This window comes from Homarus americanus, unplaced genomic scaffold (assembly GCF_018991925.1).
Source record: "Homarus americanus isolate GMGI-L3 unplaced genomic scaffold, GMGI_Hamer_2.0 scaffold48016, whole genome shotgun sequence".
NCBI lineage: Eukaryota > Metazoa > Arthropoda > Malacostraca > Decapoda > Nephropidae > Homarus > Homarus americanus.
In genome coordinates this window covers 2622599-2647310 of record NW_024755055.1, presented here as the reverse complement: position 1 = coordinate 2647310, position 24712 = coordinate 2622599, and the positions used below count along the sequence as shown (strand labels likewise).

Here is a 24712-nt window from a genome sequence, read left to right as displayed (position 1 = left end):
GAGGGCGACTGGCGGCAGATCTCTCCTGGCGAGCGGTGTAGCGTGTCGAAACCACCACACTCCCTCACACCACCACCACACTATCACCACACTGCCTCACCACCACCACACTACACACACTATCACCACACTGCCTCACACCACCACCACACTCCCTCACACCACCACCTGATCACCACCACCTCCCTCACACCGCCACCACCACACTCCCTCATACCGCCACCACACTACCACCACACCTCCCCACACCACCACCACCACACCACCACCACCACACTTCCTCATACCGCCACCACCACACTCCCTCATACCGCCACCACCCCTCCCTCATACCGCCACCACCACCTCCCTCACCACCACTCCCCTCACACCACCCCCTCCCCTCATACCGCCACCACACTACCACCACACTCCCTCATACCACCACCACACCCCTCATACCACCACCACTCCCTCCCTGCCACCACACTACCACCACTCCCTCACACCGCCACCACACCACCACCACACTCCCTCACACCACCACCACACTCCCTCACACACCACCACCACACTCCCCTCACACCCTCCCACCACCTCCCTCACACCACCACCACCACACTCCCCTCATACCGCCACCACACTACAACCACACTCCCTCATACCGCCACCACCACCCTCCACACCCACCACCACCACACTCCCTCATACCGCACCACACTACCACCACCTCCCTCACACCGCCACCACCACACTCCCCACCACCACCACACTCCCTCCACCGCCACCACACACTACCACCACACTCCCTCACACCGCCACCACCACACTCCCTCACACCACCACCACCACACTCCCTCCGCCACCACACTACCCACACACTCCCCTCCCACACCGCCACCACACCCACCACACCCTCACACCGCCCCACACTCCCTCCCACACCCACCCCACACCTCCCTCACACCGCCACCACCACACTCCCTCACACCGCCACCACCACACTCCCCTCACACCACCACCACCTCCCTCACACCGCCACCCACCCTACCACCACACCCTCCCCCCTCCACCACCACCCCCCTCACACCCACCACCCCTCCCTCCCACACCGCCACCACCACACCTCCCTCATACCACCACCACACTCCCTCACCACCACACCACACACTCCCCTCACACCGCCACCACCACCCCTCACACCGCCACCACCACCTCCCCTCCCATACCACCACCACACTCCCCTCATACCACCACCACACTCCCTCCACACCGCCACCACACCTACCACCACACTCCCTCATACCACCACACACTCCCTCACACACCGCCACCACCACACTCCCTCCACACCACCCACACTCCCTCACACCGCCACCACCACACTCCCTCACCGCCACCACCACACTCTCTCATGCCACCACCACACTGCCTCACACCGCCACCACACTACCACCACACTCCCTCATACCGCCACCACACTCCCTCACACCGCCACCACACTCCTCACACCACCACCACACTCCCTCACACCACCACCACACAGGAGCTGCCATGCGAGGCCAACCGGCCTTGCAGACTCCTTATTTTCTTATGTTCCCGCCACCACCCCACACTCCCTCACACACCGCCACCACCACACCTCCCTCATACCGCCACCACCACCTCCCCTCATACCGCCACCTCACTACCACCACACTCCCTCATACCGCCACCACCACACTCCCCTCCACACCACACCACCCACCCACACACTCCCTCATACCGCCACCACCACACACACCCCACACACGCCACCACACAACCACCACCACACTCCCCACATACCACACCACCACACCTCACACCGCCACCACCACACTCCCTCATACCACCACCACACCTCACGCCACACACTACCACCACTCATACCGCACCACCACACCTCATACCGCCACCACCACACCCTCATACCACCACCACACTCTCCCATGCCGCCACCACACTACCACCACACCTCATACCGCTACCACACTACCACCACACCCTCACACTGCCACCACCACACTCCCTCACACCGCCACCACCACACCCTCATACCGCCACCACACCACCACCACACCCTCATACCGCCACCACCACACTCCCTCATACCACCACCACCACACCCCCACACCGCCACCACCACACCTCACACCGCCACCACCACACTCCCCACACCGCCACCACCACACCCCACAGCGCCACCACCCACACCCCTCATACCACACACCACACTCCCCACACCACCACACATTCACACCACCACCACACCACACATCACTACAACCCCCACCACACACCCCCACACCTCACACACACCCCACACCTCACCCCACACACCCCCACACATCACCAGACACCCCCCACATCCCCACACATCATCACACATCACCACACACCCCACACATCATCATCACCACACACACCCCACCCCCACACACCCCAACCCCACACACCCCACCCCCACCACATACCCCACCCCACCACATACCCCACCCCCACCACATACCCACCTGCCCCACACACCCCACCCCACACCCCCCACCACACACATCAGCACACACCCCCACACATCACCACACCCCCCACACATCACCACACACACCCCACACCCCCACCACACCCCCCACCCCCCACCCCTCCACCACACACCCCCACACATCACCACACACCCCACACATCACCACACATCACCACACACCCACACCACCACACCACACACACACCACACACCCCAATCACCACACACCCCCACACATCCCCACACATCATCACACCGGCTGTACAGTGCAGTATATTATGGACCAATGTTATCAGTTTCACCTCACTAGTTATCTGCTGCCAGATATACTGTACTGTACACAGCCAGCTATCTTATCTGGCCCTGTACCTCTCTCTCTCTGCTGTCATACCCAGCTGCCCCATACCCAGCTGCCCCATACCCAGCTTCCCCGGGCTTCAATACCCAGCTGCCTGGGCTCCAATACCCAGCTATCCCGGGTTCCAATACCCAGCTGTCCCGGGTTCCAATACCCATCTGCCCCGGGCTCCAATACCCAGCTGTCCCGGGTTCCAATGCCCAGCTGTCCCGGGTTCCAATGCCCAGCTGTCCCGGGCTCCAATACCCAGCTGTCCCGGGTTCCAATACCCAGCTGTCCCGGGTTCCAATGCCCAGCTGTCCCGGGTTCCAATACCCAGATGCCCCGGGCTTTAATACCCAGCTGCCCCGGGCTCTAATACCCTGCTGCCCCGGGCCTCAACACATGTAGGGGGGGCCCCGACAGTGGACGTCGCCCCCTCCCACACTCCCACCCACCCCCCTCACTCCCACTTTCTCTCCACTCTCTCTTTTTCTACGTCTTGGATCTTTCCCCCTTCCTCCCTCTCACCACCCTTCTTTCCCTCCCTCTCACCTCCCTTCTTTCCCTCCCTCTCACCTCCTTTCCTTCCCTCACCTTTTCTTCCCTCCCCTCACCTCCTTTTCTTCCCTCCCCTCACCTCTTTTTCTGCCCTCCCTCTCACCTAACCTGCAGGTGGTGGTGGCTTAAAGAGTAGTATTAAGTGGTGGTAGTAGGAGTGGTGACTCAGGTGGTGACAGGTGGTGACTCAGGTGGTAGTAGGAGGTGGTGACTCAGGTGGTGACAGGTGGTGACAGTGGTGACTCAGGTGGTAGTTGGAGGTGGTGACTCAGGTGAGTGTAGGTGGTGACAAGTGGTGACTCAGGTGGTAGTAGTGGTGAGGTGGTGACAGTGGTGACAAGGTGGTGACAGGTGGTGACTCAGGTGGTAGTGGGAGTGGACTCAGGTGGTGACAGGTGGTGACAGGTGGTGACTCAGGTGGTAGTAGGAGGTGGTGACAAGTGGTGACTCAGGTGGTAGGGAGGTGGTGACCTGGTGGTGACATGGTGACTCAGGTGGTAGTAGGAGGTGGTGACTGGGTGGTGACAGGTGGACAGGTGGTGACATAGTCCAAATTAAGAAATATATTGATAACAGGCGTTGGGTGCTTGATACCTGCTTTAATGTATGGAATTGTAGAGGTAGTGGTAGTGGTGGAGTGTAGTGGTGGAGGTAGAGGTGGTGGTGGAGGTAGAGGTGGTGATAGTGGTGGGGAGAGTGTGGTGGTGAGTGTGTGTGGTAGGTAGAGGTGGTGGTGGGAGGCAGAGGTAGTGGTGGAGGTAGAGGTGGTAGGAGGTAGATAGTGGTGAGGTGGAGGTGGTGGTGGGAGGGAGGTAGAGGTGGTGGGAGTGTAGAGGTGGTGGGTGGGAGGTAGGTGGGAGGTAGGTGGAGGAGTGTTGGTGGTAGAGGTAGTGTTGGAGGGGAGGTAGAGAGAGGCGGTAGTGAGGTAGTGGTGGTGGAGAGAGGTAGAGTGGTGGAGGTAGGGAGGTAGTGGTAGGTGGTGGTAGTGGTGGTGGTGATAGTGGTGGAGGTACAGGTAGTGTTGGTGGTGGGACAGAGGTAGTGGGTGGAGGTAGTAGTGGTGTAGAGGTAGTGGTGATAGAGTGGTGGTGGAGTGTAGTGTGGGAGGTAGTGGTGGGAGGTAGTGGTGGTGGTGGAGGTAGTGTGTGGGGTAGTGGTGTAGGTATAGTGGTGTGGTGGTGGAGGTAGTGGTGTGAGTGGTGGTGGTGGTGGTAGAGGTAGTGGTGGAGGTAGTAGTGTTGGTGGGAGGTAGAGGTAGTGGTGGTGGAGGTAGTGGTGGTGGAGGTAGAGGTGGGGTGGGAGGTAGTGGTGGAGGTAGAGTGTGGTGGAGGTAGTGGTGGTGGTGGTGGAGGTAGTGGTGGAGGTAGAGTGTAGGGAGGTCGGGGCTCTGTAGGTCATCGACGCTGATGCTAAGGAAACATCGATCCAAGTGAGGCACCAACGTTCTGGCCGCCCACCCCGCCCACCTGTCTACCTGCCGCGCCGCCCACCCCGCCCATCTCTACCTGTCGCGCTGCCCACCTGTCTACTTGCTCACCTCTATCTTCCGCGCCGCCCACCCCGCCCACCTCTGGTCCCGCGCCGCCCCCTCCGCCCATCTGTTTACCTGCCGCCCGCCCACCCCGCTCACCTCTACCTTTCGCCCACCCCCCCGTCTGTCTAGCTGCCGCGCCGTCCACCCCGCCCATCTGTCTACCTGCCGCCGTCCACCCCGCCCATCTGTCTACCTGCCACGCCGCCCACTTCGCCCACCTCTTTCTATCTGCCGCGCCACCCATCCCGCCCATTCCATCCTGTCCACTTATCTATCTGCCGCGTCGCCCACTCGCCCTCTCGTTCTGCCGCGCACACCCCACCCACTTATCTTCCTGCCGCGCCACCCACCCGCCCACCATCCTGCCTACCTGTCTAGCAGCCCCTACCCTAGCCTGCCCATGCCCTCCCCGCCCACCATTTTACCCTCATATCTGTTCAGGGACAGGTCACATGTACAAAGTCACAGGTACACACATGAAAATTACAGGTCAAGGTTACACACACACACACATCTGAGGTACACACACACACAGGTCACAGGTACATACAGGTATAGGTCACAGGTACAGGTCACAGGTACAGGTCACAGGTTCGTTGATTAAATTTCTTACCTGTAATATAACTGAACGGATGGAGGTACAGAACTGAAACTAGGTCTATGGTGTGTGAGGTACAGGTGTGTGAGGTGTACAGGTGTGTGTGAGGTGTACAGGTGTGTGAGGTGTACAGGTGTGTGAGGTGTACAGGTGTGTGAGGTACAGGTGTGTGAGAAGTCTTCTAGGACTAAGTGTGATAGTTTTACTGCTGCTCAAACATCCTAACTCCTCATGATAAACTTCGTCTAATCTGGTGACTGGTCAAATGGGCCCCAGTCCTCTTAGGCCCCAATGTAATAGACGTAATCGGACCCCAGTTCTTGTAGGCTACCAAACCAAACCATTGATACTGGGGCGTAGTCTTCATAGGCCTATTGTTTAAATGATCTGTGGGAGTAAGGGTGTCGATGGTGGTAGTCGTGGTGGAGGTGGTGGTAGTCGTGGTGGAGGTGGTGCCGATGGTGGTAGTCGTGGTGGAGGTGGTGCCGATGGTGGTAGTCGTGGTGGAGGTGGTGCCGATGGTGGTAGTCGTGGTGGAGGTGGTGTCGATGGTGGTAGTCGTGGTGTCGATGATGGTAGCACTGGTGGTAATAATATTGAGAATGGTGGGAATGGTGGTAGTGGTTTGAATGGTGGTAGCAGTGGTGGGAATGGGGGGAAATGGAAGTAGCAGTGGTGGGAATGGGGGAAATGGAAGTAGCAGTGGTGGAAATGGTGGTAGCAGTGATGGGAATGGGGGGAAATGGTGGTAGCAGTGGGGTAAAATGGTGGTAGCAGTGGGGTAAAATGGTTGTAGTAGTGATGGGAATGGGGGAAATGGTGGTAGCAGTGGGTTAAAATGGTTGTAGTAGTGATGGGAATGGGGGAAATGGTGGTAGCAGTGGGGGAAATGGTGGTAGCAGTGGCGGGGAAGGGGAGGATGGTGGTAGTGGTGGAAATGGTGGTAGTAGTGGTGGTAGGAGAGCGGCGTCAGGCAGGCGGGCGGGCACCTCAGCACCAGTTTGGCGACAGAGGTGCCGGCGCCAGGGCTATACTTAGTGGGCCCCCGACCCTCGCCAGCTTCTCCTCCTCCTCTTCCTCCTCCTCCTCTTCTTCTTCCTCCTCTTGTTCTCCTCGCTGTAACCATCTCTTCCCGCTTCTCCTCCTGCGCGCCATCAGCTCCCCGTCCCTCCTCCTACTCCCCGTCTCCTCATCGCCCGCCAAATTTAAACATTGAGGCTAAGATGGCCGCCAAATTACGCTGAACCTGTAGAGTTAATTGAATATATTTTAATGTACTTATCGAGGCTTAAGGTGACGCAGTTATAGGTCAAATGGGCCCCCAGTCCTAATAAGCCCCAGTTTTAACGAAATTGTATTGTCGGTACCTTACGAACATTTGAGATAGTGAGCGTAGATTTACACACACACACACACACACACACACACACCACTATTAAACATTCTACTACTACTACTACTATTAGCTTAACCATTCACCACCACACAGTGTCCCCCTTGATGTGAGTCAGACGCACTATGTGTTTGTGTCCACAGAGGGAGCATATTGGCTAATACTCCTCCCTCCCTCCCTCCCTCCCTCAACATACCTGGTTCTCCGTCAGGTAACTCGGACACCCACCTGACGACCTCCTGAAGAAACGTTTCCCTGGTGTGTGTGTGTGTGTGTGTGTGTGTGTGTGTGTGTGTGTGTGTGTGTGTGTGTGTGTGTGTGTGTGAGTGATGTTATATGGGCAGACGCGCGCACACAATGTACGTGCATGGAGCAGAGAGAGAGAGGGGGCAGGAGGGGGGTGAAAGGGGAGGGTCGGAGGGTGAGAGGAAGGGAAGAGGTCGGAGAAGAGGGTGGAAGGGAGGTCGGAGGAGGTGAGAAGGGAGGAGGAAGAGGTCGTAGAGAATTGGAAAGGAGGAGGAAAAAGGGTGGAAGGGAGGGACGGAGGTAGAGGGAGTGACGGAGGAAGGAAAGAAGGGTCGGAGGAGAGAGAGGGCGGTAGGTGGAAGGGAGGAAAGGAGGTGCAGTGAAGGTGTCTGTATATGGATGGGGGCATGGCCAGGTGGTCTCTCTCTCTCTCTCTTCTCTCTCTCCTGTACCTTACGGAGAGAGGCATCAGGTAGGGGTGTGGGATGGTGCGACAGATGATAGTGTGAGGGATGTGGAGGGGTCGTAGTGTGTGTGTGTGTGTGTGTGTGTGTGTGTGTGTGTGTGTGTGTGTGTGTGTGTGTGGGTCGTGGTGTGTGTGTGTGTGTGTGAGAGGGTGGTTGGGAGAGAGAGAGGGTGGTTGGGTGGGAGCGACAGCAGGCGGAGGTGGGGTACGTACAGGGTGCGAGAGAGGGTGTGTTGGTGTAGGGTGTGTTGAGGTTGTGGCGTGTGTGTAGGGTGTGTTTGTGAGGAGGGATGTGTGAGAGGTGAGGAGACAGAGAGTAGGAGGGGGTGTTAGAGGTGGGTGAGGTGAGGTGAGGGTGGGCCGGTGGGTAGCAGAGGAGGGTGGGCCGGTGGGTAGCAGAGAAGGGTGGGCCGGGAACCTAGTGCGGGCCGCTGTGGTATTTCCTGCCCGAGGTTCAGCCATCAAGTTCTCCCAAGGTTTTCCGTTCCGTTCCATTTCGTTTTGGAGAGACACTGTTCGCGGCGTGAAGCTTCCTCCTCCTGGTCTTCCCGCTTCTTTAAAACATTTCCTCCCCCCATCAGAGAGTACTTGATAGATATTAACTCGCTTCAGGAGCCTTCAGCAACGGGTTGGTCGTACATTCAGGCCTCCAGGGTCGAGAGTCTTGCTGTATGGAGACTTCAGTTCGTGGTGGCAGGAGCGGGCCCAGCTGTCCTCTCGTGACGTCATCGACCCGTCGTTGACCAATCACAGTCTTTGTTTACATACTCGGTAGATATTTGTTTATTGGTGGTTGTTTTGATGACGTAAAGAGATAATTATTATTATTATTATTATTATTATTATTATTATTATTATTATTATTATTTCCGCTTCTTATGGTGCACATAACGGTACACACCTGGTCCACACGACGTTACACACCTGGTCCACACGGCGTTACACACCTGGTCCACACGGCGGGCCACACCTGGTCCACACCCCGATACACACGGCGGTACACGAGTTGGTTCCTGACGTTTACCTGGCGTTGATTGCGATACCTGGTGCTAATTACGATACCTGGCGTTGATTACGGGGACTTTTAGTGGTTTAATTCATGATAAAATAGATTATCTGTTTTCGGTGTCATGACCTTTGGCCGTCCACCTGACATGACATCACACAGACACCTCACATGACATCACACTGACACCTGACATGACACCACACTGACACCTTACATCACACTGACACCTCATATGACATCACACTGACACCTCACATGACACTGACGCCTCACATCACACTGATACCTGACATGCCAGTGGATGACGTGTGCCAGACTGAGGTGTTGATAACGTGTTGGGCAATGAGTGACAGGCTGGGGGCAATGAGTGACAGGCTGGGGGCAATGAGTGACAGGCTGGGGGCAATGAGTGACAGGCTGGGGGCAATGAGTGACAGGCTGGGGCAATGGGTGACAGGCAGGGACAGGCAGGGGACAATGGTGACAGGCTGGGGAATGGGGGCACCTAGGAGGCTATGGGCAGTGAGGGCAAGAGTGTGGTGTGTGTGGGGGGGGGTAATGAAGGGACAGGTAAGGGTAGTGGGGTGGTACACCTGTCGAACTCAGCAAGGTGTTGGACGGTGTTGTTATCTCATTGTTGATATGATAAGATAAATGAACCTCGCTACACCTTCACCTCTTACGTTACTGTCTTCACACCCACACCTGTTAACTACACCACCACCTGTTAACTACACCCACACCTGTTAATTACACCCACACCTGTCACCTACACCCTATCCCTACACTCCCTCAGTCGTCACCTACACTCCTCCCACATCTTCCCTGTGTGTTGGTATTCAGAGCAAAGAGGTAATGTGTGTGTGTGTGTGTGTGTGTGTGTGTGTGTGTGTGTGTGTGTGTGTTTAAGTTTAGGTTAGATTAGGTTCTAGTAAAATTGGTGTCCATTTGTTCAGTCACAGACCGTCTCCTCACCCCTCACAAACTCCCCTCTCTCGTCACCCCTCTTAGAGTCTTTTCTCCCCTCAGCGTAGTTTTCCCCTCTTCACCTTAAGGGACCCTCCTCACCCTCCCTCCCTTTCCCCCCTCACTCTCTCCCTCCCTCGACACACATACACACACTCCTTCCCTCCCTCTATCTCTGTCTCACCCTCCTTCGTTTCCCCTCACCCTCTCCTCACCTCCCCCCTCCTTAGTCTCCCCTCATCCTCTCCTCACCCTCCATCATTTCCCCTCACTTACCCTCCCCCCCTCACCTTCACCCCCCTTTCTCTCAGAGGCCAAACACTTAGAAATATACTATTATCGTAAAGTGTCGTTAGGAATTAGAGCCTGTTAATAATGTGTGCTAAGATGGCCCTGCTAGGAGCTAAGATGGTTCTGCTAGGAGCTAAGAAAGCCCTGCTAGGAGCTAAGACGGCCCTGCTAGTAGTTCAGGATATTTTACTTGTTCCATATGGCCCTGCTAGTAGTTCAGGATGTCTTACTAGGAGCTAAGATGGCCCTGCTAGTAGTTCAGGATGTCTTACTAGTAGTTCAGAAAGCCTCAGTGAACAAGACAGTATTTAGACTTACCAAAACTAGCAACCATATACAGTAAACCTAACCTAACCAATTATTGTTATATAAAGATTAATATACCCATTATACAGGCGTTATAAGTGTAAAGTGTAAGGGTTGTAGTGAGTGTATAAGAGTGCGGTAAAGTAAGTGTAAGTAAGAGTTTGGTTGCTTTAAACTTACTTATCAAAGATGCGGTATTAAGTGTAAAGTGTTTTGGTTGTAGTGTGTATAAAGTGTATGTGTCCGGTAAAGTAAATGTAAGTAAAGGTACTTAAGTGAAAAATGTAAGGGTTGTAGTGTGTATTAAGTGTATAAGTGTTCGGCTAAAGTAAGTAAGATTTTGGTTACTTTTTACTTACTTATCAAAGGATCGATTACATGAGGGATGGCTGCGACAGATTTCTATGGTAGGTTGTTAATGATATAGTCCCCCCTACGTCCTGATGTAAATGTGGACACCCATTTTCCTTAAGAGTTTTGTTAGTTAGGTTTATTAATATCTTAATTAATGGTATTGTGTTTATGGTAGTGGTGTGGGTATATGGAAGGTGTATGGGGGTAGAGGAGGGGGGGGGGGTTAGTGGTTAGGTTAGGTTAGGTTAGGTTAGGTTAGGTTAGACTTGTGTGTAGAAATGTTTCTCCCTCTCAAGATGTGTTTTGAAATCCCTCCTGGTCTGTGCACGCATCCGAACAAATGTGTCCGTCGCCGGTAGAAATTGACAGCGGTGGTTGGAGGAGCCAGTTGGTGCACAGCTGCGAGAGAGGAACGAACGAACACTCTCGACTCTAACGTGGCCTCGCCGGAGCCTGTTCAACCCGCAAATACCACAACCTCGCACAGGAGACTCGCCACTACGGCCTCCTCACCCTCACACTCAACTCGCGCGCGCCGCCCCTGATGAAGCAAGTTTTGGGGTCTGACAGCGACGCACAGCAAACTCGATTCTATGTACGACGCGATAGGATTTACAACGGTGAAGTCGAGTCTCTAGCAACTAACATATGAGAGGAGAGTCAGGCAACTACCGGCCTTGTGTGTCCCGTACCGAAGGGTGTTTTTGCCTGTGAGGTTCAGTTCACCACGGCCAGTCACCGTTCGTTCTCCCTCTTTCCCTCCCTCCCTCTCTCTCCGTCCCTCTCTCCCTCCCTCGGCCCCTCCCATCCTCCCTCTGTGGCCCCTCCCTCCCTCCACTCAAGGCAGACTACACCCCAATAACACCCTTCCGCCTCTGCCACATAGAGACCTAAATCCCGCGGCAGCGGTGGGTTGCGTCCCCTCAGGCACCGACCACCAGTAGAGCGGAGGGACTTTCACCCTTGCTGCCCTGCGCGCCAAGACCTAAAATTGTGGAGTTTGGCGCAGACGCAGAGCCTTTCTATCACTGGTCGAACAATAAGTTAGCCAATGGGACGCGAGTTCAGCCCTCACGCGCGGGTGACTCACAGACCAAATTGGAATAACGGCGTTGGTGGTTGCTACGTGAGTCGGACAAAACATCCGGGTGGTAGACGACTCTAGGCACTAGGTAGAGGCGCAATAAGGGAGAGTTTACTGTAGCGGTGCTGGGTGGTGCGGGGGCGCTACTACCCAAGTCTAGCAAACAGAGCTGCGAGGAAAACAAGAAAACACTCCACCGAGAAATATAGACGAATCAAAACAAAAGAAAATCGACAAGAAAAATTAATCCATTCTGCCATTCCCTCATTTTATCCACCTATCTATCTCTGTATCGTTTCGTGTTTGTACTGGGGTTATGGAGTTAGTTGACAGGTTATAATTATGAGTGGTGGCTGGCGGAGCTTTACTACACTACAGGATATCCTCTTTTGAAGTCGCGGGTTTTCGGCTTTCATTAAGTATAACTGCACAAATATCTCCCTCTCACGCACTTGTTGAGAGGAGTGAAGTGTGTGTGTGTGTGTGTGTGTGTGTGTGTGTGTGTGTGTGTTAGAAAAGATTTGTTGTTTCCTCCAGGCCAACAGGTGTTATAGAGGTCAACATGTGTGTAGGTGTGTGAAGGAAGGCAGATGTGTTGAGGCAGGTGTGAGTGAGTGAGAGGGGGTGGTGGGTGTGTACTGGAGCCAACAGGTGGTACGGAGATAGGCCAGCCAGGCAGCAGCATGTGTGTGGTCACTGTCAGTCGGGGCTCTTCCCTGCCTCCCTCACCAAGTCTTGGGGGTTGAAGTTGGCGCGGCGGCAAGTATGGCTGTGTGTGTGTGTGTGTGTAGCCACCTGTTACGTCACGGTGAGAGGAGAGCCGCGTGAGGTGTGCAAAACTTGCCAGTGCCTCCTCCGCCGCCCGCTCCGCCCACTATGAGTGCCATCAGTCCTTGAGGCGGGCGTGGGCGGCCTCTACACCTACGCATTAGCCGCCCCTGTCCCTCACGGTACGACTAACCTATTTCTTCTCCATCATAGCTTCATTTTGGGCTCCTGTCTTATATATGTATGGTCTAAGTAGAGGTGTTAGTAGGTGAGGTAGTGAGAGGCAGCAGGGAGTGAGTGTGCGGTGTAGGAGAGAGAGAGGCAAGCAGGCAGGGTGGTGGTGGTGAAGGCTGTGGGCCGCTCTTACACAAGGCGAGCCGCTGCTGCTGCCTGCAGTAGAGGCCACCGCCGGGCTGCCTCGCCCCACACACTCGCTCTTACTGCCTCACCACCCTCGGGCACCTAAACTCTGGCTCACTTCCAAATAAAGCGATTTTGAATATATCTAATTCATAGTTACTTACAGATAAATGTCACAGTCGGAAAAGGACCTTAACGTAGCTCAAAATGTAGTTAAGGTTAGTAAGTGTGTAGAGGAGGAGAAGTGTGGTGTTAATGTGGACCAAGCTCGCCAGCTCCGTGAGAGTGACGCAGGCGCCACACACCACTAGAAAACACCACTATTTACCTCGTTGCCATGGTAATGCGCCACTACTTAGACAACATTGGCCAAGGTTTATCGACCTTTTAAGTGTAATTATTTAACAATATCATCGTCTACTGAGAGCGTTAATACGCCCCAAATACTAAGGGACAATTTTCAATAAAGTTTTGTTAAATAGTTGAGGAGAAACTGTTAGGCCCAAACGTTCTCGCTCCCTTAATATTGTTTTTATGAGTTGCCCCTCGGAGGGTTGTTGCCATTTTCTGTAACAGTGGCGCCGTCCACCCTGCCACGGTGTCTGCCTCCAGCCTGCCATACTGTGTCTGTCCCGGGCCTGCCATACTGTGTCTGTCCCGGGCCTGCCATACTGTGTGTCCCGGGCTTACCATTCCTTTACCACTTGAAGAATACATATCATACATAGCAACTGACTTAATACATAGCAGATGAGTTATACATATAAACATTACACGTGAACAGTTATGCTTGTGTTGTTGTCTGTGTATTAATGTGTTTATGTATGAAATACTTGAGTTTCCCCAGACAAAGAAAACGGTGACGTTAGAGAGATGGGAAGGAGAGAGAGAGAAAGGGAGGGAGGGTGAGTGAGGAGAGGGAGGGGATGATTGGTAGGTAAAGGGTGGGATGGAGGGAAGGATGGGTGAGAGAAGGGAGGGAAGAAAGGATGGAGGGAGGGAGGGAGGGAACCTAATAATCCCCTTCGTGAAAAATATGTGAGGAGGATGGAGGGGCGTAGAGGAAAGGAGGGAAGGTAGGTTAGACGGAGGTAGGGTGAGGGAGGAGGTAGGGTAAACGGAAGGAGGGAGAAAGGGTTTTAGACGGAGGGACAGGGAGGTAGGGAGGGTAATGTAGGTGGACAGGGAGGGAACCAGGACGCTTCTACACTTTCGTCTCCCCCCTCACCTCACCTCCCCCACCTCCTCCCCTCACCTCACCTCCCCCACCTCCCCCTCACCTCACCTCCCCCCTCCTCTTCTTGGTCACCACAGAAAACGGGTTACTCACTCCAGATTCTTATTTCCTGGATTTCGAGTCTCAAAGGTTCCTTGGGTAAATATCCTTCCCTCCTAGCTAGTGACGTCACACTCTAGTTACCTAACTGATTGACGTAAGATACAAAAATAAACAATCGTTATAAAATTGTACCAGAATTACTCTTACACTAAACTAGTTACGTTCACTTAGCATCACCAGTTAGGAGACAAAATTGGGCTTGTTTAGTTTAGTTCAGGTTGAGTTAGTTTAAGTCAGGTTGGGTGAGTTTATGTCAGGTTAGTTTAGGTCAGCTTGGGTTAATTGAGGTCAGGTTACGTTAGTTTAAGTTAGGTTGAGTTTAGGTTAGGTTAGGTTAGTTTAGATTAGGTCAGGTTAGTTTAGGTTAGGTCAGGTTAGTTTAGATTAGGTCAGGTTAGTTTAGATTAGGTCAGGTTAGTTTAGGTTAGGTCAGGTTAGTTTAGATTAGGTCAGGTTAGTTTAGGTTAGGTCAGGTTAGTTTAGATTAGGTCAGGTTAGTTTAGGTTAGGTCAGGTTAGATAAAAGGGTCTGATTAGCTTGGTTGAGGTTGGATTAGGTTTGATTTCGTTAAGTTTGGTTAGGATTGGTTAAATTCAGGTGAACCCAAGTTAGTTTTAGCTTAAGTTAGGTAAAGCCAGGTTAAATTAAAGTTGAATTAGGGGACTAGGAGAGACACCCAACCTGACCACCTTTGTCAGTAGAGTGTAGCCTGCAGTGTTCTCAGCTGGGTATGTCGAGCTTTCACCTTACCGTAAACTCTCACACACCTCTCTCTCTCTCTCCACCTCTCGTTTTCTTTCAGTGTGTTTGTTCCTTGAGTGTGTTTGGTGTGTTGTGTGTGGGGGGGGTGGGGCCAGAGGGGGGTGAGTGTTGGTGTGATTGGTAGCACTGTCTTTGAGCCCACGTCAGCAGGTTGCGAGGACGTCGTGTGTGTGTGTGTGTGTGCCCCCGCTTGCCTACCCTCCACCCCTCCACATTTCCTCACCCCACCCTCACCCCTTGTGTTCTTCCTCCACCCTACCCTGCTCCTCATCCCACCCCCGTTTCCTCCTCATCCCACCACTCTGTCCCGGCTCCTCATTCCACCCCGTCTCGCCTCTCCTTATCCACCCGCCCCTCCTCATCCTACCCCGCCCGTCTAGCACCAGGTGTGACAGAGACCACCCAGGGGCGTACCTGTGAGGCGGGTGAAGATAGTGAGGGGCGGGTGAAGTAGTGAGGGACGGGTGAGGAGTGAGGGACGGGTGAGATAGTGATGAGTAGAGGGACGGTGAGGAGATAGTGAGGAGGGTGAGATAGTGAGGGCCGGTGAGATAGTGAGGCGGGTGAGAGATAGTGGGGGGAGGTGAGGGGCGGTGAGAGATAGTGAGGGCGGGTGAGAGATAGAAGTGTGAGTACAAGGTTGAACACCCAGGTCCTCTGCTGGGGGGGGGGTGATGACCGCCTCCACCTACCAAATTATCCAAGATTTCATCCATTATTAAAAGACCAGCTTGTTTCTGTAGAGTCTGTACGGATTCTACGCTGAGTGTGTGTGTGTGTGTGTGTGTGTGTGTGTGTGTTGCTACAGGAGGAGAGCGTCCTAACCAGCCAGACAGGATCCTTCAGGAGTTCTCGGCCAGAGCGCCCCTAGCAACTCCACTATGGCTCCTCCACACACACACACACACACCGGGACGGTAATTCCTACGTCGCACACCCTCACGCACGTTGCAGGAGCTACCACTGCACACAACATGTATAGGTCAGGGAGGAACCTTCTAGTGGGCCTTCTTCAGCGTCGACCTAACACACACACGACTCGCCATCTACCAGGAGTCCTACACACACACACACACACACACGACTTACCATCTACCAGGAATCCTACACAGACTCGCCATCTACAGGAGTCCTACACACACACGACTTACCATCTACCAGGAGTCTCTACCAGGAGTCCTACACACACGACTTACCATCTACCAGGAATCCTACACACACACGACTCGCCATCTACCAGGAGTCCCTACACACACGACTCGCCATCTACCAGAGTCCTACACACACACACACACACACACACACGAGACTCGCAGATGTAAAGTGGCTGTGGGTCAATTGGGCCCCATGACCATTAGGCTCCCACCTTAATCTAATTAGGGTCGTGGCCTATTAGGACTGGTGTCGCAAGTGGTTAGGTTAGACAACATTGGGTTAGGTTATATTAAAGCTTCGTTATGTTAAAGCTTCGTTAGATTAAAGCTTCGTTAGGTTAGGTTAAAGCTTCGTTAGATCTCTTTAGTTTAGGTTAAGTTAGCAAGACTGCGGCTATATAACACGTGATGTAACCTGGGGGTGCTGGGAGGTGCTAGGAGACGGGGCGCTGGGTGCTAGGAGACGGGGCGCTGGGTGCTAGGAGACGCGGGGCTGGGTGCTAGGAGACGGGGCTTGGGTGCTAGGAGACGCGGGCTGGGTGCTGGGAGACGCGGGCTGTGCAGGGAGACGGGGAGCGCTGGGTGCTGGGAGACGGAGCGCTGGGTGCTAGGAGACGCGGGGCTGGGTGCTAGGAGACGGGGCGCTGGGTGCTGGGAGACGGGGGCGCTGGGTGCTAGGGGAGACGGGGCGCTGGGTGCTAGGAGACGGCGCTGGGTGCTAGGAGACGCGGGGCTGGGTGCCTAGACTGTTGTATAGGCTGGGAGCATTGAAGTCTTGGGTGGTTGCCCTCCCTGTTTCACTACCGGGTCTTGCTACCACTGCGCACCTCCCCTTCCTCCCCCTCCCTCACCTTCTCTTCCCTTCCCCTCTCCTCCCTTCTCCCTCACTATCTCTCACCTCTTATGTTATTTTATGATAATTACATCTATTAGTTACTTAAATATGCGGTAATAATATGAGGGGGTATTTTTTTGAGGGGGGGGGGCTTGTTTACAAGGTGTGATGAGAGAAAACGTCGCCAGAAAGAGTCTTGGAAGGCGTAACTCAAGCAATTGTGCGTGTGTTGTGTGTGTGTGTGTGTGTGTGAGGTAGATGGTAGTGTGGGCCGTGGCAGCTAGTCGGGTGCGGGGTCTGAATTGCGCCAGTCAGCCAGCCAGCCAGTCAGCCAGCCAGCCAGCCAGCCAACCAGCCAGCCAGCCACCAAGGATAGCGCGGCCGCCTCGCTCCCGCCATTCGTTCTAACCGTCGCGTCTAACTTTAATATAACCAAAACTCATCTACCGATCACTGGGTTATCATAACCGTTATTATTGGAATAATTAATTAGAAGATGAAGACAGAATGTGAGATATTGGTATATTGTTGGTTTAAGGAGAAGTTGTGGTGACTGGTGAAGGCGAAGTCGTTGCCAGTGTGTGTGTTGGGAGGCGGTGGAGCCCGGCCTCTTTACCTACTTCCCTCCCGCCACGCTCACCACCTCCCTCCCTCCCTACTCCCTCCCTCCCTACTCCCTCCCACCTCCCTCCCTCTCTACAGTTTTTATATATTATTTAAATTAATGCTTTAATGCTTGCACATTTTTAACTTGTATTATACCTCTTGCCTTTTCTTCTACAGTCTACGTATGAAATTTGATCACCACTACTAATAATGATAATACTATGATAATAATAATAGTAGTCTAAAGTGTAAAGTAAACACACTTAAATGTTACTTATAATCAAAACCTTTTCTTCAAGTTGAACCTCAATAGTTTTTTCGTGTATTTATTAGTTACAAACAAATAATATTTTTTTTATTATTATTAAATCAGGTGTAGGTAACTATTTATTGTTTTGCTGTAGTCGTCAGGATACAGCTGTATTTTACCTGTAAGTTGTTATTTTACCTGTAAGTTGTTATTTTACCTGTAAGTTTTGTTATTTTACCTGTAAGTTGTTATTTTACCTGTAAGTTGTTATTTTACCTGTAAGTTGTTATTTTACCTGTAAGTTGTTATTTTACCTGTAAGTTGTTGTTGTGGCTGGTTGTTACAATGTGTTTTGTTCTTACAGGGGCACTTGACAATGGGGCTTCCTCGAGCTAGCGGCAAGCGGCGGTGGTGTGGCGACGATGGCACTGACGAGGTACCAGCCAAGGTGATGTGTACCTCGCCCCCCCACGCCCTCTGTGCTGAGGACGTGCTACACCACCCCGCCCTCACCCACGCCCATGCTTCCACGCCCGCCCAAGAGTGTGAGCTGACAAATCCGGCGGCAGTGTGTGATGACGCCGATGGCACCTCTACTGAAGTGACTCAAGAGGACACCAACACTTCTTCTTCTTCTTCTTCCTCCTCCTCTTCCGGGCCTTCCCTCCACGACGACCACGCCTTCACCGACGATGACGATGATGACTCCATGGATGAACCTGAGGACTTTATTGATGACGAGGAGGACAAGGATTCAGGTTTTATTGATAGTAATTCAATAGATAATTCTTCTGACGAGGAAGTAGAGAGGAGAGGAGCGCCGTGTGATCATTCCTCCTCCACCTGTCCTGACACCTCCACCTCCTCTTCCACCACCACCTCCTCAACCACAACTCCAGCCTCCACATCCCTCCAATTGTCTCTGTCACAGGTGCTCCCTCCTTCCACCTCCTCCTCCACCACCTCCTCCTCCACCACCTCCTCCTCCACCACCACCACCACCTCCTCCTCCACCACCTCCTCCACCTTGAGTATAACCTCCACCATCTCTCCCTCAACACAGGTCACCACTATTCTCACCTCCTCTCCTGTCACCATCCATACCACCAGTCCTCTGTCACCTGTCACCATCCTCACCGCCGCCTCACCACTCGCCGTCCACACGTCCACCTCGGCCTCCCACACACTCACTCACACTTCTCCCTCCTCCACCTCCTCCTCGTCGCCGCCGTCATCTCCACCACCAACGATTCTCGCTCCAGAGACCACGTCGTTGTTAACCATCCACACGTCCACCACCACCACCCCGTTGTTGTCACCACCATCTCCTCCACCACCCTCCACCACCACGTCCTCCACCACCACCACTACGGCTTTCCTCTTGTCTGCGATGTCCACTACCACCACTACCACGACCACCAGCAGTAGCGGCGCCACCACCAGCGAGGAGCGGCTACCTGGGGCGCTGGTTAGTGACGCCAGCATCACTACCGTCACGACAGCTCAAACGGCGACAGTAGTGACAAGCGCCTATCAGGGGGCGCTGTCCTCACCCACCTATGAGCCCCATTCCTACCCATACCCGCCAGACACCTACCCCTCCAGGCCCTCTACTCCGTCATGGGAGAGCTGCAACTTCTACGACGGCTCACAACCCAACACCAACAAGTACATGGAGATCTCACCCACCAAGGCCGGCACCAGTCAGTCTATACAGTGTGATGAGAACGGCAAGTCGTATATGGAACTGGGCAGCGCCTCCCCCTACACCCACACGTACTCCAGCGACTGTGGGAACTACACCACCTCCCCTTCCAGTTACCCTTCACAGTCGTACAATCAAACCTACACCAGTCCCAGTTCTTACGGTCAACCCAACACTTACTATAACTCTAGACAAAGTTATAGTCCCAATCCTTACAATGTCTACCCCAACAGTGATAACTATGGTGGCTTTGAGGGGGACACTGGTTGCACCTATGGGTATGGTGGAAATAGTTACGGTGGGACACGGGGTACGTTGCCTCCCTCTCGTGGTCCACCCAGGTGTCTGTCTCCTTACTGTGACCCGACCAGAGGGGGGGCGCGACCCTCCTGCTACCACCAGCAGCGGCTCTCAGTGCTCAATGTTTCCATGTACAAATTGAACAGATTTCGACAATTCCCAGACCCCAGCCTTCACCGGTCAGTGCTCATCTGTAACACCTTGAGACACATTGAGCGAGAGCTAGAGGCGGAAGGTGTGAGTGTAGCGTCTATCTTGGCACACTCCCACGCTGCTCACTCTCACCTACAAGGGGCCACACCCAACCCAGGAACTCCGCCATGCCCAGAGCCCATGCCGTCCTCCCCGCCATCATCTCCTCCACCTTCAGAAGGTCCTCTGCCACCCATGCACACTCCTCTCGTAGGATCCCCGCTGGCGGCACCCGTGTCTCCGGCTCCGTCCACACCTGTCACGCCCTCACCTGTTAACCACTACAGTACAGCAGGACCAACTGTGCAGTACCCTACTGCACAGTATCTGCCTGCTGAACACTCTTCAGCATATGACAGCAGAGAAACTGTTCACCTGAGACCTTACCCGAGTTTGCCTCCAAACTCCCACCATAATGATGTAGGTGAGGGACCCTCAGGTGTGGTGGACACCAGGGCAGAACCCGAAGACCCGCCGCCCCCCACCACCCCACGACCTCCACCTCTACCGCCCGAGGATAGAACCGATGCTATCAACTGGTGTTCGGTACTGAGTCTGTCCTCCCAGACTGACCTGGACTCTATGAACAATAATGAGTACGGCGACTGGAGCGGCGAAGGCAGCTCGGACCTGGATTATGCTAGGCCAGACGACGCGCCGCCCTGGAAGCTGCCGTCGCTCAGTGCCGACGATGTGCTCAAGTCTTTTCCCGAAGCCTCTAAAAGACTGGAAGCTACTGAGGACCTCGACTCTATAATAAATGTCTTGGTTGGCTCTTAGCATTTAGTATAGGCTAGATAATGTTTACTTCATTCCAAAGGAATCAGTGTTCAAGTTCTGCCGCCATGCTGGCAATAAGTGTACATCGCAATCCAGTGCATTTGTGGACAACCAGACTTTGCTCAACGCCTGGCTGGCACCAGTGGTCCAAAGGTCCAGCAGCCAGTGGCTCCCTGTGTCCCAAGGGTGCCGACGTAGGCCGCCTACCCCAGTAAAGTACAGTGCAGCACAGTACGGTACAGTACCGTACAGTACGGTGCAGCACAGTACAGCACAGACCAGCCGCACAGCAGCACACGGAGGCACATATGCTATACCTCTCACATCTGGACTGGTTATGTCGGCAACCCCTTTGATTAAGGTTACGAAGTGTACCTGCGTATAAATACAGTAATTAAGTTCTCATTGATGTAACGGTGGCAATATATAAGGTTCCGTACCACAGTTTTTAGGCAGTGAAATGCCAGAATATTTTTATGCTTCATTATTGAAGAAATATCTTAGTGCTGATTTCCCTTAAGGACAAAAAGGTGCTTATATTCAGTTTTAAAAACAGTTAATGTCGGCCCAACGTACATCTCGACGTTAACTGGACCTCCAGAGCGTTAACCTGGTGTACGTGAAGCAGACACTGACTGTACATTATTTTGATTGTTCATTTATTCATAATCTCAAGAGCGGTTGTGTCTTAGTATGTTTCAGTATTGACAATTGTTGATGAGTCTAATAATAACATGGAGTAAGGCTGTTTTCGCCCACCTACAAGTTCAAATTGTCTTTTTTTTTATTATTATGTTGATGAGGTCAGCCCCCAACAGCTGACGTCATCATCAACCCCGGCACACTTACGTCGGGGTCTAAACATGTCACCATTATCAATGAGTTTGTTTGTTTTTAATTCATTTTTGGTGCCAATGGGAATCTCAGCTTGACCACACCATCTTAATGTAAATTGGAGACTAAATTTTTCTCAGGAAATATTCAATATGTTGGACTTTCAATATGCTTAGAGATGGCCTGTTTTGAAATTACGAGACTGAGAGATGGCCTTTTTTGATATTGAGATACTTAAGAGATGGCCTTGTCAATCATAAAGAGATAGAGAGATGGCCTTTTTGGGTACTGAGATATTTAGAGATGGCCTTTATAGATATTGAGATAGAGAGATGGCCCCTTTGGATATTGAGATACTTAGAGATGGCCTTTTTTGGATATTGAGATAGAGAAATAGCCTTGTATATCATAAAGAGATAGAGAGATGGCCTTTTTGGGTACTGAGATATTTAGAGATGGCCTTGTCAATCATAAAGAGATAGATGGCCCCTTTGGATACTGAGATACCTAGAGATGGCCTTGTCAATGGTGGCCTGGTCAAGCTTCAGTTCCTGCATGTTTTTTGATCTCTGGTTATCTTTACAAATGTAGAATGACTCATTGATTTCTAGTCGTGGTGATGCCCATAGACAGCAACACACACACACACACACACACACACACACACACACACACACACACACACACACACATGTAAACAACTGCCTCAAAATTTGACTAACACTACTCACTAGTAAACACCTGTCTCACACAACTGACTAACAGTACACACCTGTCTTATACTACACACCTGACTAACACTACACACCTGTCTTACACTACACAACTAACACAACACACCTGTCTTACACTACATACCTGACTAACACAACACATCTGTCTCACACACCTGACTAACACAACACGTCACAATTTAGTAACTTCATAATGTCTTCCTTATTTCTCAAAAGAAAGTTAATATCCAAAAATGTTTTAATAAGTCATATATATATATTTTTTTCTTTTGAATTAAATGTATCAAGATTATTAATAATTTATGACTTACGACATTTATTAAAACTTGCAAGACAATTAATATTCTATAAAAAAAAATTGAATATATTTTGTTGTCTGTGTGAGTATTTGTATATGAGTTGTGGGCGGGGGAATATGGGCGGCGTGTATGTGTGTATGGGTGGTTACCTAACCCAACACCTACACACACACACATATACACCCACTACGCCCACACGCCCACCTGAAGTGTCAAAACAAAAGCCACACTTGTAGATTATCGAAAAAAAAATTATGATAAAAAAGAGATGTATCAGTGAAGCCAGCCAACCCCAGCGGCCGACAGCTCTCAAACTAGGAGGTGACACGTGTGTTAAAAGTACAATGGCACTGCCTTAACATAAATGATTATTAGTTAGATTAATATTCAGATCGGCTGTGACCACTTAAGGTAACCCCCCCTTAAGTGTACGCTAAGTGATATATATTTATAGATACATTATATGACTTGGGTTGTGGTCTACACTCAAATTCTCAAACCTCTTAGGATATTTCTTGTGATACAGACATGCTCAGTCGTTACAGTAGAGAGAGAGAGAGAGAGAGAGAGACCAGCAGTGTTTTAGATTCTTTGTAACTCATTTTGTAACACCCACTGTATCACTATGGCCTTACCTGATGCTGCCTCACCTGTATATCAACACCTGGGTACACCTGTATTCTTAGGTCCTGGTACAGTACATATGTCTTTATATCTTATTATAAATGCCAAGTAACTCTCAATCACCTTTCATTATACCTGAACACCTGCCCACATTACCACCACTATGTGCCCACACTACCTCCTCGTGCTACCACTATCCCCCCGTGCCCCCCCCCCCCACCCACCCACCCCCGCCCACGTAAGGGTGAGGGCGGCGGGGAGGGAAGTAGAGTACATATATTCAATTATTAATGGGTTGGTAAAACGATGGTGGGGGATGGGCCAGCCTCACCCCACAGTATTGATTAACACAGGACACGGCACGCGAGGGGCCTGGCCGACCCCCACACACACACACACACACACACACACACTACCACAAGGATACCGTCAGTAGTAAAACACACACACACACAACACCAGGGTGTGGGTTTCTCCAGATGAGGAACTTGACAATATGAGGGTGTAGACCGCAGGTGTAGGCCGCAGGTGTAGGTGTAGGCTTCAGGTGTAGGCCACAGTGAGAAAGTGGGCGACAAGGCTCAAGAAGAGTAGACCGGGTGCTGGCCGGCTTCACTTGATGGGTGGTGGTGATGGGCGTGACACCCCGCCCACACTTGGTGGACTATGGTAGCCCCTCACACCTGGTGGGGACTATGGTAGCCCCTCACTCGTGGTGGAGGACTATGGTAGCCCCTCACACTGGTGGGAGACTATGGTAACCTACAAGTAGTGGGGGACTATGGTAGCCCCTCACTCGTGTTAGAGACTATGGTAGCCCCCACACCTGGTGGGGACTATGGTAGCCCCTCACCGTGTTGGAGACTATGGTAGCCCCACTCGTGGTGGAGGACTATGGTAGCCCTCACACCTGGTGGGAGACTGGTAGCCCTTACAAGTAGTGGGGGGACTATGGTAGCCCTCACTGTGTTAGGAGACTATGAGCCCCTCACTCGTGTTAGGAGACTATGGTAGCCCCTCACTCGTGTTAGGAGACTATGGTAGCCCCTCACACCTGGTGGGGAGACTATGGTAGCCCCTCACACCTGGTGGGGGGACTATGGTAGCCCCTCACCCACCATAATTAGCTGTGATCTTCCTCACCCTGGACGACCAAACGGTTATGGTAATGAACGATATAAGAGAAATAAATTAATCCATTAGACCAGCGTGTGATGGTGCACCGTGTTGGCCGTGCAGCGTCACACCTACAGTACTTATATAACACGCCGCTTGTTCTATAAAGCTGTGAATGAACAACAATAACAACAACGCCAAAGATATTTTCAATAATAAAAGATAACAAAGATATTAAATGAAATAGATAAACTCTCGGCAGTAATATGGCTTTATGATGAGGCAAATGGTGTGTGATTTATATAGATATATTGTGTATATATTTATTATATGTAAATATATGTAAGTAATGTCAAAAATAAGGAGCAATAAAAAAATCAAGTGTCGA

At 52.2% G+C, this 24712-nt stretch overlaps 1 protein-coding gene across 2 annotated transcripts in view; it reads left to right on the top strand.

Annotated features, from left to right (window-relative positions):
* LOC121856264 (mucin-5AC-like) overlaps nucleotides 1-24712 on the top strand; it is a 30280-nt gene extending 5568 nt beyond the window's left edge. Inside the window, exons 1-2 of one of the 2 annotated variants that reach the window (XM_042351671.1) lie at nucleotides 10843-12616; nucleotides 18105-24712. In XM_042351671.1, coding sequence (XP_042207605.1) covers nucleotides 18117-20717 — 2601 coding nt within the window. In that variant the 5' untranslated portion in view covers nucleotides 10843-12616; nucleotides 18105-18116 and the 3' untranslated portion in view covers nucleotides 20718-24712. Of the gene's footprint in view, nucleotides 1-10842; nucleotides 12617-18104 lie in introns of those variants that run through there. The other variant, XM_042351670.1, reaches the window with a different exon arrangement.